Raw genomic sequence first — 15,469 nt, forward strand, 5'->3', positions numbered from 1 at the left:
CATCTGAAATAATACCCTTTCCAATGGCATGGGCAGGGGAAGAACAACTGGCAAAGAAAAACTGTCCAAAAAAATCAACTTACAACACAGGGACTAGAAAGAACTTAGATCAATCAAGTAAAAGCAGGTACCAATTATCACCTGATGTTTTATCCAAGATCCCGAGAGACCATCACCTCTGTCCTTTTGAAGCTGCTATTCTGACAGTGTTTCCTATACAATGACTACGTGTCCACCTTTAAGGAGCCGGCTGACCTTGAGATCCCCACGAAAGGCTGTCGACTCACTACAGAATCACACTTTTCTGTGAGATTGCGACACGAGGGCAAACAGCAACGTAGGGGCACTGGAAATCAAAGGACCCCAGTCTGCTGGATGCAACACTGCTGTTAGAAGCACGTAACCTCCTAACTCTTCAAGAAAAGACAAAAAGTCCTTTCTTCTCCCTTTCTCACAATGCTGGTAGAAGCAGCAGGCAAACAAAAAGACCTCTTAAGTGGGTTATGGAGTAAAAAGTGGGTAGGAACTTCTATTTCTATGTGCTGTGCACTGTCAGCTGCTTTACTGGACCTTCATTATACCATAATCACTGCAATATTGCAAGCAGGCATTTTAGAGATCATTTTGGTGTCTTTTTCTTCATAACCACAGACAGATTCACACGCATTGCATCAATCACCATCCAGCACAGCAATGCAACAGTTTAATTTAGCAATCCCTCCTCTGTCACTCCTGGTCACTCCCAAATTATCAAACCGATTTTACAGTGAACAGAAGATTATTTTGGCAACTGCTTTTCCAAAAGGTACCCCAGAAATCTTTCAGGTTCTTGTGCTGGCTTCATGTGAGTATTGCAGTCCTTGTCCCACCACCACTGCAGTAGCAGTTGAACCACAGGTGACATCTCCACAACAGGCTGTGTAGCTAATCAGCCTCCAGAGGTGAAACCACCTTTTTTCCGTTTCTCTCCACATTTTTTCATCCATGTTACGACAGTGGTTACGAGACTTGACCCGGTTCCAGGCAGTCGGGGGGAGGACCGGCCAGCCCTGCCTTGTCCATCAGTGCTGGACGGAGAGCCAAGCTTCCCCAGCAGATCTGGTGCTCTGCAGAAACGACTCAGACACGACAGGATTACACATTCTGTTACTCTCCCCTCTGTGCGATGGGGCCTCTACACGAAGAAAGCCAAGTCAGCAGCTACCTTGCAGCACATAGAGACATGGATACAATTTTCCAAGTAACGCAACAGCGCTGGACAGGAAACTTGATGCATTTCACACCAGAAGAGGACAGCAGAAAATACACCCACTTTTATAGCAGCAACCACAAACCCGCAGAGAAAATAAAGGCCAGGTACTGACGGCGGAAAGAGAACAGTGCTGTTGTAAAACCCTTACCAAGGCAAGGAGAGACTCCCTTGTATGCTATAGCAAGAGAAAAGGCTTAAGTACGGACACTTTCCCCACGCAGAAGTGCTGCTGAGACCCAAGGTGTGTGAACCACAGAGCAATAACAGAGGTAGAGTCATAACAAATGGACATACGCTAACAGCTATAGGATATATTGTATTTGCTCCTGTAACAGCCACACACGCTTATTGGCCTTATCGCACAACCAGTTGCAAAAAAGAGATCACCAGTTAGAAAACCGGGAGCTTAAGAATAGACACACAAAATCACTGCACCCTAAATTTGGAGAGGAAAAACCACAGGGGCAGGGAATTATGTGCACTCCATGAGCAATACAATATTTCACTGTGGGCGAAGGGTTAGGATTGGCACCTGGCTTTGTCAGCGCACTCATTTACCAAACCAAACTGTCCCAGAAAGCAGCCAGTTGCCCTTTAACTGTGTTCATGAAGTAAAAATTGTTTAATGGGGTCTGGGATTGGAAGGATATGGATCAGATCCAGACGAGATTTGCCAAGTATTCTTCGTACAGCTATGCGGCAGAGAGACAAGAGGCTCCGAGTGCGGCCTGCAATGAAGAAAACAGAGAAAAACTATTGAGGGACAGAGAGATGAAGAGAGAGGGACAACAGTGTGTAAATAGTGCTGAGCTCTGGCTGATGGCTGAGGAGAGATTTACCCCTTCCAGACACCGAGGCCATGCCCTGTGCAGCAACACAGAGGCAGCGCAGGAGAGCTGAGCATGCACAAATCCTCCCTGTGAGGAGCCCAAACCTTTTGGCCAAAGATTTGGAGCAATGGCAGCCAGCATATGGGCAGTTTGGATGGGCAAGCTGGGGACTGCACGGGGTTGTGACCACAGAGTCAGCCCCTGCATAGCAGGGTTCAAGAGATGATGGCTGAACCTACACCAGGAGAGGCTTTACACTAATCTGATCATTGTAAAACTATGTGGACTTTATTTTTGCTCTAAGCCACCCCCTGGGAATCAAAAGCATTGACAGCCAGCTCAGGTCTTAGCCCAGCTTTCTTTTGAGGGCTGCTTCTCAGTTCATGGAGAGCTCTTCCAGGACAGGGACAAGAGGATGGTGGCGCCCATGTTGATTCAGGAACTGGACCTCCAAGGTACCACTCTATTATCCTGCATGCTCCACCTGAAGAGCCCCATTTGCCTCCTAAACCCAGGCTTAATGGAAACCACCTGCTTCGGCTTATGTGTGCCTCCTCTCATCTAAAGTGTGGGCAGGTTTAAAAACTAGACATGTGCAAAGCTCAATAATTTTGGGGTGGGGGCTGGGAGTTGTATCCCACACCCTGAATCCCTTTCAGATTTCTCTGGAGTTCAAGAGAGAAAACCCCACTTCCAGCCCTCGTGCAAAGCCCTGGCCCTCGCCAGCTGAGCTTGGCGGTTTTACGAGGTGCTGTCCTTGCTGGAACAAGGGTGTGCACTGTATTGATGTTGCTTTTATTATAAAAAAGAAAGAAACAGCAGGTAAATTTAGGCATGTTGAGGTTCTGGTTTACTTCTTTTGTAACTCATTTGCTTCCCAGAGGATGCTAAATTTTAAAAAGCCAGCTTTTTCCCCACCTTTTTCCACCACCATCTAAGCTCTCCCCACCATTTGCTACCGCTAATTGTGGCTTTACTTCCCAAGTAGCCTGTCCAGATACAACTACCTCTCAGGTCCCTCTCTGGGCAGCCCCTGCAGAGCACAGGGTCACTCAAGAACAGCAAGGGCACATCTCCACGGCTTGGGAGAACTGGGTCTCACTGGATATATCATCACCTGCTTGTGGTTTGCAGACCCAAAATCCAGCCCTGACAGCACCACACTGCCTAACCTTGCCTAAGGCTGCTGAGGACACCGCTGGGCAAGGGAAAAGAGCTGGGAAAAAGATTAAAAAAAATGTAAAGTTACAGAGGTCAGGCTGCTGATAGGCACCATTGGTAGCTGAAGGACTCAAGAGGGAAAGCACCACACAAACACACAAAACGCAACAGGAGAAAAACAGGGAGTGTAGCTGGAGGCTTATGGGGAAGCCATTCTGTTGAGTGATGGGTGTTGACAGAGCTGGAGGCAGCAGCTCTGCAGCCCTGAGGATCCGTGCCAGAGAGCCGCAGAAGCCAGCCCCTCAGTCCTCTCCTGCCTGATGCCTGCCTGGCCAGTAATGCCTCCTGGGGAGGTGTATCCGGGGTGGTGAAGTCATTAACGCCCAGCTTAACAGCTTGTTAAATCCCAGTTATCTGTTCTGTGTGCTAGAATTGTTTTACACTTTTAAGTTAGGTATAAACTGCTTACATTATCTTTTTGCTAAAGGCACTTGAACAAACAGACCCAAAAGAAGATGGTAGCACACACCCTACCATCTTGGCATCTCCTAACTAACCAAATAAACTCTTCAAAGTGTTCTCCTGAATCTAGAGGTAGATAAAACCAGCTGTAGGTCAAAGCCACTTACCCCTTGCTTCTTTGAACACCTCCAGAGCCTCAGGGTTGACTTTGACCCTTCCTGTGGATTCAACTCCCAAGGCTTCCACTTTCACCAGGTTCAGATTGGCTCCAAAGTCAATCAAGAGGTGGACAAACGCCGCTTCACAGCCATGCCGCAGGACAGCGTCCATCACGCACACCGGGGAGCCCCGGGAGAAGCCTTGGATGTTGATGGGCCCACAGCAGTTAAAATCCGGGTTGGCTCCTGCCTGAAGCAGCAGTTGGAAGCACTGGAGGTTGTGGTAGGCGGCGCTGATGTACAGCGGGCAGACCACCAGCGTGGTGAGGGGCCGCACGGAGAGGCTGGGGACCCGGGAAGCGACGTGGTGATTCACATCCACGTCTGCGCCGTACCTGGGCGGGGGAGAAAGAAGAGCTGAGGTTTGGAAACCAAGGCAAAAGCATTGCAACTGAACCCCAGGGTGACAAAATGGCAAGGGCTGAGGCTGAAGGACACGTCAAGGATGAGCACTCTGACTGTCTTTGATACATCTGGGGCCCACCTCCCAAAACCTGCCTGTACCTACCCTGAGAAGGGCCTGGCAGGGCTTCTGAGAGGGGATGCCATAACCAGTGCGATCTGATCTTCAAGTAGCAAAGTTGTTTCTCTGCCCACAACAGCCCAGGCTTGGGAGAGCACAGCTGAGGAACATCTTTCCCTACCCTCCTGAGGGATGTGCCAAGCCTTGGCACAAGGGACGGCTGAGCCCTGAGCCAGCACCACGTAATGCTGGATGCTAAAGAGCTGGCTGGGGAGCAGGGATGTCTCCAAATGGCTCAGTTGAAGAGATGCTGTGAAATAACTTCCCCACCGGGATAAAATAGGCTGAAAAGCAATAGCAGCAATCGATCTGACTGTCACAAACAGCAGGGAAATGGAAACAGAAATCTGCACTCAGCAGTGAAACATATACAACAAAATCCTGCTCCTGAAGGAGCTGGGGTGGTGAAATCCCATCAGGAGTCAAAAAGCGACCTCTTCCCCGCTATTCAGCTCAGCGGAAGGGATGTACCCACCAACTCTGAGCACGCAGGAAACTGGAAAAACCCAAAGTAATTGCGTCAGACCTTCCGCCCTCCCTCCTGCACAGCTCTGCTCACAGGTTATATATTATACTAGATACCACACAAGAGATTACAGCTCACTGGCCAGCACTCCGAGGGCGACAAACAGGAGGCCTCCACGAGCTGCAGCAGCAAACCTCTCGAGCCTTTTACAACTGGCTCCTGCCTCACCCTACCCCACGGAGAAGCCCCTACCTCACATCTGCACTGCGTGGTGCCACAGTGTCCCAGCTGCTCCATAAGCCCTGTGGCCAGAGCAAGGGCTTGGGCTCGCTGTGGCACAGAGAAGGCACATGAGCTGGCTAAAGCCCTGCTCAATGGACATCAGCATCAAACAGGAGCAGCGCCTGCAGCATATTTCATTTGGGAAGTACAGATGGCACAAAGTTGTGAACAAGTAGAAGACAGGGCTTATTGGCTTTGGCTCTTTTTTTTTGGTGGGTTTTTTATTTTTTTTTTTAGGAAGTGAAGCATGGGGCCAAATAAATGGGAGCAAAAAGGCCAAGTGTTGCTCTCTGTAAAAAGTATGGAATTTGAAAACTGGCAATGCTGAGGAAAGAAGGGACAGCAGAAATAAGCACTTATTTCCCCCAGGCTGGTTAACACCCAAGCAATGGGGACACTCTAACTCCACCTACTTTGCGTGCAGCTTGAGGGGGGAAGAAGGAGGAAGACAACACAACCCCCTAAGGAGTAGCTGGTTTTAACTGCAGCACTGCAGAGCAAACAAAGCCCTGTCCCTTCTCCCCACAGAGGAATAAAAGGTTCCTTTCCCCACCGGTACCCCTCCCAAAATTGCAAACTGAGCACTCAGAGGACTAGTTTTCTCTGTCTTCCTAGATAGCATTATATTCCTTTCTGCAGTTAATAAAACAAATAAGGAAACCACCTGAGGATAAATCCTGCCGCAAGGCAAGCGCAGCTCTTGCTGAACCCAGGAGGGGCTGGTTCCCTATACACCAAATACTTAAACAAATACATCAGTTCCGAGGGCAGGAATAGTCTCATTTAAATTAAGCATGTGCAGAACAAGGGCCAAGGAAGCTTATTTAAGAGCTGCAAATGGCATGCAGGGTATTTTTACCCTAATGCACATGCTCTCCCAAGCATGAACATCTTGGCTGAGATCTCAGGAGACTGGTGGGGTGGAGAAATGCAGAGAAAAGACAGAGTGAGGCAGTAATGACGTTGCCAAGTGTGAGCTGGTCCTTGCACCAGCCACAGGACCAAGCTTCACCTCCCAGGCCAGGCAGCTAGCCCAGGGATCACTGCACACTAAGGGGACATGCCCATCTCTTGGGGACTTCCCCAGCACTTTGCTCAATCTGCATCACTTACGTTAGAGCACAGAGGCCTAAATAAGTAAAGGTGTCTGTTTTCCACAGGCACATGTTCGCCATAGATAAACAAATCTCTTAATATCAAACTACACGAGCATTCGGATCGAGTAATCTGTGCTGCTGTGAGACTTCTGTAGGGATGCTGTAGGGCCACTGCCTCCTATGGCCACGGTCCTCACCAGACAGCAGGTATACACCTTCATTTCAGTCCCTTTTTTTTTTCCATTATTGTCATCAAAAGCTTCGGTGGAAACCCCTAGCTCAAAGCAGGATACAAAATTCTGCTTTTTTCACAGTTAGGCATGTGCCTGAGGCATCAGATGATTTGACAGATCTCCTTTTCACCGTTTTAGTGTGGCAAAAGGGTCCTCTCCTCCTTAATATGCTCAGTTACACTGCGAGTACAATGCAATGGTCCGATTCCATCACAGCATGATCACATCACAAGCTGTTAGGAAAGTAATCTATACCCAGGCAATATAACCATAAATATTTCCACCAGCCGCCTCATAAAATGGATCACCATTCCATAGCTATGTATATATTTACTATTAATGGATACAGTTTCACCTATCGCTTGGTTAGCTGGTTCAGCAATTCTGGTAGGATTCAGGAATCCTGATTGTGCTACTTTATGATTAAAAAAAAAAAAAAAGGGATGTTTAGACACCTGTGGTAAGCCTGACCTGGGCTGGGCTTTCTTTTCAGGACACTGAGGCTCTCCCGAGCTGAATATGCTCAAGTATTTCCTTATATCTCAGTAAGAGTGTCTTCCTCATTTTATTCCCCCTGCCAAATCCTTTAGATCAACATTTTTAAAATCTCTGAGTGAGCTTCGTAACATAAGACTGCATTTTAAAGTAAGCAACTCTGAACAGATCTGTGAAATCTGTACTCCAAGATATTTGAAATTTTGGGCAATCTGACAATTTGGTATTAGCTTAGCAGCCTTGGGAGAGACACTGTCTAATAAAAATATACTGGACAAACTCCAGTTAATTTTTAATCCTGAAAGTTTTCCAAAATCTTGCTTTTAATATTGCTGGCAAGGTATCCCAAGGAGTAGACACATAAATCAATGCCTCAGCTCTCCATGTGCTGCTGAAATACCATTTGCTACGTTTCACCCTGCCTTAGCGGATATGTCAGGGGAGATTCTCAGGAATGCAGCGTGTGAGCTGAACCTTGTACCAACAAGCACGTGGTGAGGGGAACATCTTTCCCTCAGTCTGCAGAAAAAGCAGCATGGAGAGGGGACTGTCCCCCCTCCTTTCTACTTGTTGGCTTCCTTAGAGCTGCACTTGCATGAAAATTAACTTCCCCACAAGCAAAAAGGAAAGGAGAAAACCCCCAAGTATTTCAAAATTTTTCTATTCAAATCCTCTTGGTTGTTGTACTCTAGCACCTGCGATCACTGAAGAGATTCCTTGGAGAGTGTTTCTGTGTGAATCCCAACATACCTTCTTCTCTTTTACAATTTCTTTCTACAACCTGTATTTTGCCCTTATGATCCCTTATTATTTGGCATCAATGGCCCATATAGTTGTTCAGCATGTTCCTCTACACAAAAAGCTTCCAGTTCAGAAGAAAGGAAGTGTCACGGCATGCCACAGAGGAAGAAGTTCAATTCTGCAGAGTCTATTGCTAGACCTTGAGCCCACTCACTGCTGGTGCTGCAGTGGAAATTTTCTGGGGGACAGGAGGTCTCCAGCCACCCACCGCCCAGCTAAGGTGAGTATTCATCACCTCATAGTGGTGGCTGTCACTCCCTGCCCCAGAGAAGCCCTTCGACTGAGCTGTGCATCGAGTATCTGGCAAGGAGAAACAGAATCACATGCATGGAAGGTGTCCCAGTGATGGGCAAACACCAGGCAGGCAACAATGGCCAGTGCAAGCAACAAGTATATCTCCTAAAAATGGTCACAGCAGCCAAGCTACGCAAAAGAGAGAGGTGTTTCCAAACAATTTTTAGTTCACTGGAAGATCCAACTTGCTTGTAGATTCAATCAGGGGCATGGAGCTGATAGTAAAAGCACAGGGGAGGGAAGATACTTTGCAAAATGTGGCTCTGATTGAATAATGGATGGTGGACTCAAATGGAGACACCTCACTTGGGCTTTTTCTTAGGAGAACAGTCATGGGACTCACACAGCAGGGCATAGGCCTGTCACTAGGACCAGGAGATGGGGAAGACAAAGATGTCCCTTTGGGCTTCTCTCCACCCTTTCTCCAGCCCATCTCTTCACCAGCATCGCCAGGCCCATGGACACACAAGGCATGCAAGGAGGGAACGGATGCTCCGATCCCCATGGGGGAGAAGATCACAAAGGAATACGAGAGGGCAGTAGAGCAACTCCTCTCCCCACCAGGAACGCAGCTCTCACCTGATCAGCTCCCGGAGGATGTCTGCCCGGCCCACGCGTGCCGCATGGTACACAGGGGTGCTGCGGTGGTGCCGGCTGCCGTTGGGGTCAGCGCCGGCTTCCAGGAGGATCTTGGCACACTCGAGGTGCCCGTTGACCACAGCTACGTAGAGGGCGGTCTGCCCTTTCACATCCACCAAGTCGATCTCGGCCCCTTTGCGGAGGAGGAAGTCGACACAGGGCCCGTGGCCGGCGGTGGCCGCGATGCGCAGCGGCGTGCAGGGCAGCCAGCCACAGCACCACACCGACTTCTCGTTGATCCGGCTGGCATCGTGTGGGGGGAAAGCGTTGGGTCAGACAGTGCCTCCTGCATCCTTGCACCACCCCATCTACCCCAGCTGCGGAGGAGGATGCTGGGAGAGCACTAACAGCTCCCTTGAAGATCTTCCTCCCCCTTTTTGGTGCTTTATAGCAGTCCTGAAAAGCTCCGGGCTATAACCTGACTAGGCACTGCATGTAGGTAGCTAGAAACTATGTGTTGACCTAATATGTTGACCTAAAGAAAATGGGAAGAGCAACAGTAACTCCAAAGTGTCAGAAAATATTTAACGGTTCAAACTCGTTTTCACATGGACCAAAAGACGTGCCGTATTCAAATACAAAGCCTCTTGTCATCAACAAGTGTGACCACTTTGGAATGAACCAGTTCATCGCATGCTGAAGCAACACTGTTTGTCAATAAACCAGTTTCTGGCATAGCGCTATTTGTAGTTGCTTTTGCTTTCTCTGACAGACTGCAAATAATAGGATGTAGACATTAGCACCTCATGAATACATTTAACTTTCCATTTAGCTATAGCTATATTCAGCCTGCCTAGAGATAAGGGTATCGGCAAACAACCATTGAAGCTTAAAGAACATTTTAAAAATAAGTACCAAGGCCTCATATTTGTTCTGAAACTGTTTTATTTTCAGGGAATACTGTTTAATTCAATTGTCTACAGAAACTACAGCCTGTGTCAGAGGAGTGCCAGGAAGATGGGCTTTATGGCAGCTCTGCTGTGTCAGGAGCTGCACATATCCACAGTGAAGGACAAACCTTGCCTCCAAACTCGGTCAAAATTACCAATAAAAATAATTTAAAAAAAATACTTCCTACTCCCTTTTTTAAAGGCAGATGTCCCAAATCAGAAGTGGTCAAGCTGGGGATCACCACTGTTTAATTCAAGCTGCTCCAAGAGTGGCAGAAGGTTACAAAAGCAGCAAGGAAACAACAAGAGGAGGAGGGGAGCAATGTATGGAAATGCAGGCGTACATCTGTATCCCACTGCTGGCAAAATCCACACTTAGCCAGGCACCATATTACATAAACACAAGTCCAGGGAAACTCAGCCCTGCCAGCACGGAGCAAGCTTGGGAGGTGCCACCATCCTGCACCGAACAGCATCAGTAGGCCATTAGCATCCTTATTGGAGGGCTGTATTGGCATAAGAGCCTTTGCCCATTTACAGAAGAGATATCTCTGACTGGCGGCTGCTTAGATCCCCTCTGAAATAACCTGTATTAGTCGTCATGCTCACCCAGATCTCAGGTTAGCCCTATAAATCTCATAAACATACAGAACTCACTCCCAGTTTCTCTGCAAGTCACGGCAGGTACCATTCTAGCAGGAACATGCAGAAAAGAGGGATTTCTTTAAGGCCAACGTAGGCTGGCGAAAGTGCTCTTTAGCCAGAGCAGCAGTGGATTTGCTCTCCTAGCTCGCTCCACCCAGGCCGTGTAACTGGTACAGGACAAAGCAGTTTTTATACAGTGCATTTACAGAGTTTGCTAGGACAGCGATGTCACAATTTTTTTCTGCAACTGCATTTTAGGAAGAGTAGTACAAACCCTGTACCAAGCCCTGACCTGTCAAGCCTTACGAGAAAATGCTCCCTTTAACCTTGGTGGTTTGGGGATCCCTATCCCTACCCCCAAATTCAAAGAAGTCACTTCTCTGTTTACTCCACCACCTGTGTGATGGTGCTGCAGGTCCAGCCCTCCTCCTCCAGCCAAACTTTACATTTCCTGCAAGAAAGGATGCCTGGTCCTACTGCTACAGGGTTCCCACACAGCATGGGACAAAAATAAGGGGGACCAAGGCACCGAAGAGCCCCAGCTGCCCAGGTGGCAGAAAGAGGGGCTGGTTCATTCTCATTTTTGCTGAAAGGCCACTTTTTTTTGAGGCTGGGAGACATTCTGCACTCCAAGCAGTTTTCTCCATGGTGCAAGAAAATTAATTAACTATCCCCGTGGTCACAGACTTACACTGGGCAGATTTTATAACATGGGGTGTTTCAGGTTTATGTTCAATTGTAATCCCTTTTATATGTTTTTCCCATTACAAGTAGGCTCCTATTTTCGTGGTATTACATTTCCACACCAATTGGGACAGAGCCTGTGCGTGTCCGCCGCACGCTTGCTAACTGGCTTGACATTTGTCTCCTGGGAGCCCACGGGGGGATGATTTCAGGGGCAAGCTGAGCATCCTCCCAACCCAAAAAACTCCAAAAGGAGCAGGCTAAGGGGAGATCACACAGAATCACAGAATGTTAGAGACTGGCAGGGACCTTGAAAGCTCATCCAGTCCAATCCCCCTGCTGGAGCAGGAACGCCCAGATGAGGTTAGACAGGAAGGTGTCCAGGTGGATTTGAATGTCTGCAGAGTAGGAGACTCCACAACCTCCCTGGACAGCCTGGGCCAGTGTCTGTCATCCTCACTGAGAAGTTTCTTCTCATATTTAAGGGGAACCTCTTGTGTTCCGGTTTGTACCCATTACCTCTTGTCTTATCATTGGTTGTCACCAAGAAGAGCCTGGCTCCATCCTCATGACACTCACCCTTTACATATTTATAAATATTAATGAGGTCACCCCTCAGTCTCCTCCAAGCTCCAGAGCCCCAGCTCCCTCAGCCTTTCCTCACACGGGAGATGCTCCACTCCCTTCAGCATCTTTGTTGCCCTGCGCTGGACTCTCTCCAGCAGTTCCCTGTCCTGCTGGAACTGAGGGGCCACAACTGGACACAATATTCCAGGTGTGGTCTCACCAGGGCAGAGGGGAAGGAGAACCTCTCTGACCTACTAACCACTAGGTTAGATAGGTGTGGGCTCAGCAGCCCCAGGGAGTCCCCAGCCAAAATCTAAGCGAGACCTCGCACCCTCGTCCCCCGTGAGGGTGGCCGAGGTGAGGGTGCGGGCAGGGTGGGGTGTCAGAGCCCCCTCACCTTTGGAAGCTCTCCTCCTGCAGCAAGCTCTTGAGGGTGGGCAGGTCCCCCACGTAGGCCGCGTCGTGCAGCCGGGTGTCCTCGCAGTGCTCGAGGGGGTGGTCGCAAAACTGCTCCCGCAGCCACTCCTTCAGGTTACGACCTGCGCTGGAGAGAGAGCGGGGGAGCCGGGCTGAGCCCTGCCCGGGCTGGCGGGGGCTGTCCCGTCCCCTCCCGGCACAAGGCGAGCCCGAAAGGTGCCCCCGTGCCGGCGGCGGCACCGGCCGCTCACCCCCCCACGTTACCTGCCTGCCCGCTGGAGGCGGCGGGCGCGTCCGCGCCGCCGGGGGGTCCGCCCTCTGCCATGGGCCCCTCGCACCGCCGGGCCGGCTCGGCCTCCGCTCCCCCGGCCGCTGGCGCTGCCACAGCCCTCCGTCCCTCCCTCCCCGGGCCGGCCTGATTGGTGCCTGCCGGCCCGGCCGCTTCCTGCCTCCGCGTTAAGGTGGTTTTTCCCCCGGCGGCAGCGGAGCGCTTCGCGGCGCCGCCGGAGCCTTTCGTCCTTCAGACCCGCCCCGCGGCGGCACCTCCGCGGGTGGGCGGCCCGGCCTGCGCCTTCCGCCCGGAGCCCGGCCGGGGAGGCAGAGCGGGGCCTTCACCCCCCACCCCCGGGGAATCGCGAGGTGTTTTTTCCGCCCAGCACTGGGAGCCGGGCCGCTCGCTGGTAGAGCGGCCTGGGGGCTCCTTCTTCCAGCAACGGGCAAACATGGGGCTGATCATTTACAGCGCTGCCCGGAGCAGCCCCACGGTGAGAAATTGACGAGCTCACTCAGCTCAAGGAATTTCATATACAGGGAAATCGTCTTACTATGCTGCCCCCAGAACTAGGTAATCTGGATTTGACCGCTCAAAAGCAAGTCTTCAAAGCAGACAGCAATCCTTGGGTTACCCCTATTGCTGACCAGTTCCAGCTGGGAGTGTCTCATGTTTTTGAATACATTCGTTCAGAAACATATAAATACATTTCATTAAGAATGGTGACAACGATTTTGAAATTGGCCGCCACCTGTGCCTCTGCAGGAGGGCTGCCGAGTGTTGGAAAGCTGGTGGAGTGGACAGAATTTCTTTCCTTAGGCTAAATATGGCTAAAAGCTGCACAGAAAGTTTTTTGTTATCATATTCTCCTGGTTTTGTGGTTTTTGTTTTGTTTTGGTTTGGTTTGGTTTTTTTCCCCGCAGCACAACTCCTGGGGTCTTTCATCAGGTTGCTGCAAGCCTGAGGGAGAAAAGAGCCTGTATGAGGGTGGACAGCGTTGCAGCAGAAAGGCAATCGCTTATGAAAACACCCCTGAGAAACATCCAGGCCTGCAGGGTCTGAGCAAAAAGCAGCTGTTTTGCTTAAACCCCACCAGGGAGCTTCAAGTGCAGTGCCCAAAGCTGCACCCTCAAAGTAGCAGAGGACACACCAGGCACCCGCACAGGAACTTTGGGAGTGGAAAGGCAGGAGAAGGTGCATGGAAAGATGTGCGCACAACACACAGAAGGTCTGCAAGGAAAGTGGTTCCCGCTGAACCCAACCTCCTCCCAGGGCAACGCTCACAGGAGAGCTGCCATAGCAGCTCGTCGCATTGGCACCTTGGAGAAGAGCCGCTCTCCGAGTGTTTCAGACACACTCTTGGCTTCTGAGCACAGGTTTTTGAGTCCCCCAGTGCCAGAGGGGAACAGTGGTAATCCATCTAGCTTTCCTGCTGCCCCGTGGCAGGATATCAGTCCACAGACACCAGAATCTGGCTGCAAACACGATTTCCTGTGTTATTATTTGGGCTCAAGCAATGTGAGGGAGACAGGCACGATCTGCAAATCAAACCTGTTTCCCTTGCCCGGTGAAAGATCAAAAGGGGAAAGGAATCGATGGGATTTTCAGCAGCCACCAGTGCTGGCTAGCACTGCCACCTCCTCCTGCCTGCAGTCCTCGTGCCATTAGACAAGGCAGACCCAGGGCCAAGAAACATCCCCTGAAATGAATTGGCTGCTGGTCTGGAAACCTGACTCGATGTCTGTTTAGCACTCCTTGAGTCAAAGAGACCAGATCTGGAAGCCAGACAATGAGGTGAGGTGGAGCTCCAAGCTCTCAGCTTGGTCTGTGCTCCCCGACCTTCGTCAAAGGCTTTCTAGGGTTGGGATGGGCTCAGGCAGGGCTTTCTGAGGTGGGCCTGCCTACCTATCTCCCACTCTTTAGGAGATGCCTATGCTGAGTTTGCAAGCATCCCGCGTTCCCTGGGACAACAGAGCAGACCCAACACCCTTCAATGGGCTCCTGTTCAAGCAGAACATTACTTTGTTTCTAACCCCAATCTACAACTGCATCCAGCTACAGAGGCTTTATTGGGGGGGAGCAGCCATATACATCTCGGTTTCTTGTTGCTGGGCCTGATGATAGAAAAAGACAGACCACAGCACCTTTATAGCTGTTGCATTGCCCTCACAGATTTAATGGGACTAGATTTAATGAGATCCCCGAGCTGCAAAGCATTGCACTGGACTGCTGGCCAGCAATGAGGTTTCATCCAGAGCAAAAAGGCACATTAGTCCATGGGCCCACGTGGCCTGGGACCAAAAGCCATAATGCCTGTGTGCACAAGGGGATAGTTATTGCAAGGGACAGAAATCTTTGTGCTTTAGTGCCTTCCCAGCAAGAACACAATGCCAGTTTTCAAAGCTTTTAGGAACAGACAGCTCCTGCTCAGCATAATTTTTCTTTAAAGTAGATTTGTTTACTCACTCTGTGTCATCTGGAGCCGACGCTTTTCTCTTCTCCCAGGTGTAAAGTGCAGACAGGCAAGAAGGAGGAGCAGAGGACTCAGCAGTGTTTACTTGCAGTATGGTTGTCCCTGTGGACAAAGCAAAGTGCCAGAGAGGAACTAAGTGGCTGGTAAACAGCACAGACAAAGCTGGAACACCAGTGCCCAGATTGCTCATGACCTGAGGTTCATTCAGTTCTTCTGGCAGAAAATGTCTCTGTTAAACCACTGTCTTCTCTCTCATCCATGTATTTGTATGTGTTTATTTACTTAGAGAAATGCTGCAATGAAAGGCAGAAAGTTTTTACACACCATATCCCATTATACTTTCTAGCAGTTTATCTCCAGAACCAGGCTTTTTTCTCTCCTTTTTTTTTGTTTTTTTTCTCCCTAAATGCATATGAAAACCAACTCATCCCAAGCTGACATAACAAGTTCTTATGCAGGGGTGGTGGAAAGGGAGTGACTGTGATTACTGTCTTGGCCTCAGAAATGGCCAGCACTGGGAATTTGTAGGTGTACAAGAGAAATCCACTGTAGAAATACAAGGTAATGTAAGTCTGTATCACTCTTTAGTGCAATGGAAAAATGTAAATTTTCAAGCAGGTTAGCATTTGGCCAAGTCTGCAGAAGTAATTTTAGGTCCAGCCTACCCAGCTGCTCCTACCAGACATATCTCTTGGAAGCCAAGGGCATAGGCTGTGGGCATCTCTGGCTGTTGTTTCAGCCTGCCCCACCAAGAGGTTGGTCTAGATGA

The 15,469-nt window shown here is 49.8% G+C and overlaps 1 protein-coding gene across 2 annotated transcripts; it reads right to left on the reverse strand.

Annotated features, from left to right (window-relative positions):
- Positions 1-1,555: 1,555 nt before the first annotated feature.
- On the reverse strand, positions 1,556-12,358 carry ASB1 (ankyrin repeat and SOCS box containing 1). Of its 2 annotated transcripts, XM_082056086.1 has the most exons (5): positions 12,221-12,358; positions 11,937-12,078; positions 8,694-8,996; positions 3,873-4,258; positions 1,556-1,980 (listed from the first exon to the last, which is right to left on the reverse strand). In XM_082056086.1, exons 1-5 carry the CDS (start codon positions 12,279-12,281, stop codon positions 1,847-1,849), a joined length of 1,026 nt encoding a protein of 341 aa, XP_081912212.1. In that variant the 5' UTR covers positions 12,282-12,358; the 3' UTR covers positions 1,556-1,846. The 2 variants fall into 2 exon arrangements, with proteins under 2 accessions (XP_081912212.1, XP_081912213.1); XM_082056087.1 differs by lacking the exon at positions 8,694-8,996.
- Between the last annotated feature and the right edge of the window lie 3,111 nt (positions 12,359-15,469).

The sequence above is a fragment of the Streptopelia decaocto genome, assembly GCF_964273445.1.
Source record: "Streptopelia decaocto genome assembly, chromosome: 6".
In the NCBI taxonomy this organism is placed as follows: Eukaryota; Metazoa; Chordata; class Aves; order Columbiformes; family Columbidae; genus Streptopelia; species Streptopelia decaocto.